We start from the raw sequence: 4,406 nt of genomic DNA on the forward strand, positions 1-4,406 counted from the left end.
AGGACCAACCCCTCACCTCGGATCCCTTCCCCTCACGCCCATCTTCTTCATCCCATCCTCCTCCCCCCGATCCGCCTATCAAATCATCCACCCCCACCGCTCCCCCATTTGTCCTCATCGCTAACCCTGAGCAGCCTGACAAGAATATGGAGGTAGATGGAAAGGAGAACGTACACCAAGACTCAGAACTTCACAGGGATGAGGATGAATCAGTGCAGCAAATGGATGAGGGAACGGAAGGCATGGATCTCAATGGATTAGATATTCAAGAGCTCGAAACAGCATGCAGGAAAAGGGCCTACGAATCTATCTCAGAGCTACAACTCGACAAGCTCGAAATGGTGATCTCCAAAGCCTTCCAGCAACATCAATTGGGGATACAACCAGGCAGCCATTGGGACAGCCACCTAAAGCCAAAAGACTTCAAGAAAAGAGGAAGGAAGACATATCTTCAGCGAACCATCGAAGTTGGAAAGATCCTGGTAGATTCAGGCAGATATGCAAAGTTAACGAAGTACTACAGCCCCTCCACAAGTAGTTGATCGATGAAGCTCACATCATGGAATCTAAGAGGGCTCAACAGCCCCGGAAAATTACGGATGCTGAAGAATATGATAAAAATGGAAAAGCCTCAGATGTGCTTTCTCCAGGAAACAAAGTGCAATAGCACTACCCTAGAAGAGATACTCTCCAAGGCCTGGCCAGGATGTAGATCGGTTTCGGTTGACGCTATAGGGGCCTCAGGGGGGCTAGCTATAGTCTGGAATTCCCAAGCGGTTGCACTAAAAGACTTTCACGCCTCTCACCATTTCATTCAAGCTGCCTTCCACATCCTGGGCACCAATATTCATGGCAACTTAACCAATGTCTACTCTCCGCAAGACACAGGTAGCAAAATAAGGCTTCTCGACACAATCGAAGCCCTCAGCCACAACAGAAGCCATCCATTATGGATAATGGCAGGGGATTTTAATATGATCACTAAAAGTGAGGAAAAGCTGGGAGGAAGACACAGATTGGAGCAGGATGCCGCACACTTCAAAGAATTCATCCAAGCAACTTCCCTTATTGACATGCCATTTTGCAATGGAACCTTTACCTGGAGCAACCGCAGAGCTGGTAACTCCCGTATCGCCTCCAAACTGGACCGATTTCTTATTTCTGACAATTCAGTGCATCTTGGCGGCGACTTCTCAGCGGAAATTCTCGCCCACTCGGGGTCAGACCATTGGCCCATAGCTCTGCAGTGGAGAAGACCCGGAGATCAGACAAAAAGGCCATTTCGATTCGAAAGCTTCTGGCTATCTCATCCTGCATTCAAGGACTTCGTCAAAACAACCTGGACCTCATTCGTTCCACCGGAAGGCGCTAAGATGTATCAATTTCAATAGAAATTGCGATTCCTCAAAACTCAACTCAAAAGATGGAATCGAGAAGTCTTTGGAAATATTTTCACAGCGCAGCAAGAGCTACAACAAGAACTAAAAAACCTCCAACAAAAAATAATAACAGAGGGACACTCGGAGACCACCCTGGAGCAAGAACGACTCATCAACAGCCAAATGGAAACAAGGAGGAAACAAGAGGAAATTTACTGGAAACAAAAATCCAGGGTAAGGTGGCTGAAAGAAGGGGAGCGCAACACAAAGTTTTTTCACAGAACCACAGTGCAAAGAAGAACACACAACTCCATCCCCTTCATTCAAAAACCGACAGGGGAAAAAGTAGAATCGCATGAAGAAATTGAAGAAGCACTCCTGAATCATTTCCAGCTTGTCCACAAGGAGCCAGCAAATGATAGGCAGCCGGCAATTGAAAAAATAATCAGCAATGTGCCTAAACTCATAACGGAGGATCACAACCAACTTCTCATGAGTCCCATTCTTCCCCAGGAGGTTGACGAAGCAGTGAAGCAGCTCAAAGAAGGAAAAGCCCCAGGCCCGGACGGATTTACCTCCACTTTCTTCCATGCTTTCTGGGACCTGATCAAACAGGAGGTTTGGCAAATAGTCGAGGAATCAAGGACTACAAAATGGCTCCTCCCATCCCTCAACTCCACTTTCATTGCACTCATCCCCAAAGAGGAGAACTCCATCACTCCTGACAAGTTCAGACCCATTGCACTATGCAATGTTATTTACAAGATCATCACCAAAGTCATTGCCAACAGATTGAAGCCCCTGCTTCCCATGCTAATCTCGCCGGAACAGTCTGGGTATGTGGAAGGGCGTCAAATAATGGATGGCATCCTCCTCACGCATGAGCTCATCCATTCCCTCAAGCACTCAAAACAAGCAGGTATGATTCTCAAACTGGATCTTTCAAAAGCCTTTGACAAGATTAGTTGGTCTTACATTCAGCAGATGTTAAAAGCCTTTGGATTTGACTCTTCAAGGATCCGTTGGATCATGAATCTCATAACCTCCTCGCAATTCTCCATCCTGATCAATGGTATCCCTTCCCGCCCCTTCAGGCCCTCTCGTGGCATAAGGCAAGGGGATCCCTTATCTCCCTTCCTCTTTGTGCTGATGGCGGAGGGTCTTGGCAGACATATAAAGAATGCGCTCCAGACGCACAAGCTTAGAGGCATCTCGATCCATCAAACCCCTGCCTCTTCTCATCAACAATTTGTTGATGACACTATGCTCTATGGCTATCCCTTTGCCCAGGAAGCAGCCCAATTCAAATCCCTCCTTAACGATTTTGCTGAGGCTTCGGGCACCGATGTCAATGTCTCCAAATCACAGATTTTTTTCTTTCACACCCCACCTCAAGTCAAATCTGCCATAACTCGCATTCTGGGCATCTCTGCAGCAACGCTCCCCTCCAAATATCTTGGCGCCCCCCTCACTGCCACTGCCTTAAAGCAGCCAGCTTGGAACGTCCTTCTTGAAAAGCTTGACGCCCGCCTTAATCACTGGACCTTCAGATCTCTCAACCTAGCCAGCAGGGCAGTGCTTATTAAATCCGTCCTTCAATCTATGCCGCTTTATCTCTTTTCAGTGCTTGCAGCTCCTAAGTGGGTCATCAAAAGAATCAGAAACCTACAGCACGCATTTCTCTGGGGCAGCTCAGCCACAAACCGCAAGTGGGCTCTGGTCAAATGGTCTACTACTTACCAGCCCAAAGGCAATGGTGGCATTGGCCTTCGAGATCCAGAACTAAGCAATGCCATCATGAATGCCAAAATATGGTGGCAATGGATGACGAACCCGGAAAAGCCTTGGGTCAAAATCTGGACGGCCAAGTATGCCAATCACAGGCCTCCAGAAGAACTAATCAGGTTCACGCCCACGGAGAAAGGATCCGCAATTTGGAATGTTGCCAAGCAACACTATCAACTAATCCAACAGCATAGCTTCTGGGAAATCAGGAATGGGAAATTCGCAAGATTTTGGTCTGATGCATGGAATCAAATGCCTAGACTAACTAGCACTCTCACGCCAACTCTAATTCCAACAAGACAGGAGCAGCTTAGGGAAAACATTCATCTCTTCTGGACATAGGAAGGGGAGCAGGGATACAGGACTTGGAAACAAGGTAACCAAATTCTCACTCACGCTAACAGCAGAGAAGTTGAGAACCTTGAGGAAATATTAAGGAAAAGAAGAATTCGTCATCATGAGGGCCCAGACATTCTCAGATGGGGATATAAACCCAAAGGAACCTATACCGCAGCAGAAGCCTACAAGCTGATCAGTAACCCTCCACCTACTACTGATCCTCTATGGAACAATCTATGGGATATAGGAGCTTGGCCCAAAATCTCCCACTTCCTCTGGCTAGTAGGGCACCGGAAAATTCTCACCTGGGACAAACTCAGAAGAAGAGGCTTCCAAGGCCCTTCCCTATGTCATAATTGCTTTCAACATGAAGAAAACCTCCAGCATCTTCTAGCTTCCTGCCCTCTAGCCAACAAAATATGGGAAAAAATAAGTTTCAGATGTCAAAAAAGATGCATTGCAGTTGACGACCTCATCAACACTCTCAGGCTATGGCCAAAAAATCCCTACAACTGTGAGCTCCTCAACCACTTATGGAGAATCATCCCAGGCATAGCTCTCTGGAACATCTGGAAGGAGAGGAACAAGCGCATCTTCAAAAATACGAGTTCCCGCTTTGAGGACATCTGGCATAAAATTCAGACAAATCTCCAGGAAACCATGATGCTCAGAAACTGGTCGAAGGAAGACTACCCCTCTGCTGACAATGAACGAAACATCCTCAACAATTGGCAGTTACAATTGCCTCTTATAGACAACAGGCAGCAATCTCCCAGAGGCACCAGTGCAGAGGACAGCCGCTGGACCCCCCCCCTCATCAACTCCTTCAAACTCAACTTTGATGGCGCGTCCAAAGGAAATCCGGGGGAGGCAGGATTTGGAGGAATCCTAAGAAACCACACA

At 47.2% G+C, this 4,406-nt stretch overlaps 1 protein-coding gene across 1 annotated transcript; it reads left to right on the forward strand.

Moving 5' to 3' along the window:
* Positions 1 to 545: 545 nt before the first annotated feature.
* Positions 546 to 1,391, forward strand: LOC149190634 (uncharacterized). The gene has a single exon (XM_089410569.1). It carries the CDS (start codon positions 546 to 548, stop codon positions 1,389 to 1,391), a length of 846 nt encoding a protein of 281 aa, XP_089266695.1.
* Positions 1,392 to 4,406: the final 3,015 nt, after the last annotated feature.

Source organism: Pinus tabuliformis, chromosome 3_1 (genome assembly GCF_031772625.1).
Source record: "Pinus tabuliformis cultivar Carrire ecotype Pingquan chromosome 3_1, CPIR1, whole genome shotgun sequence".
Lineage (NCBI taxonomy): Eukaryota > Viridiplantae > Streptophyta > Pinopsida > Pinales > Pinaceae > Pinus > Pinus tabuliformis.

Bases quoted from the DNA above. Each gene is read 5' to 3' on its own strand.
- LOC149190634 (XM_089410569.1), top strand. From the start codon at position 546: ATGAAGCTCACATCATGGAATCTAAGAGGGCTCAACAGCCCCGGAAAA.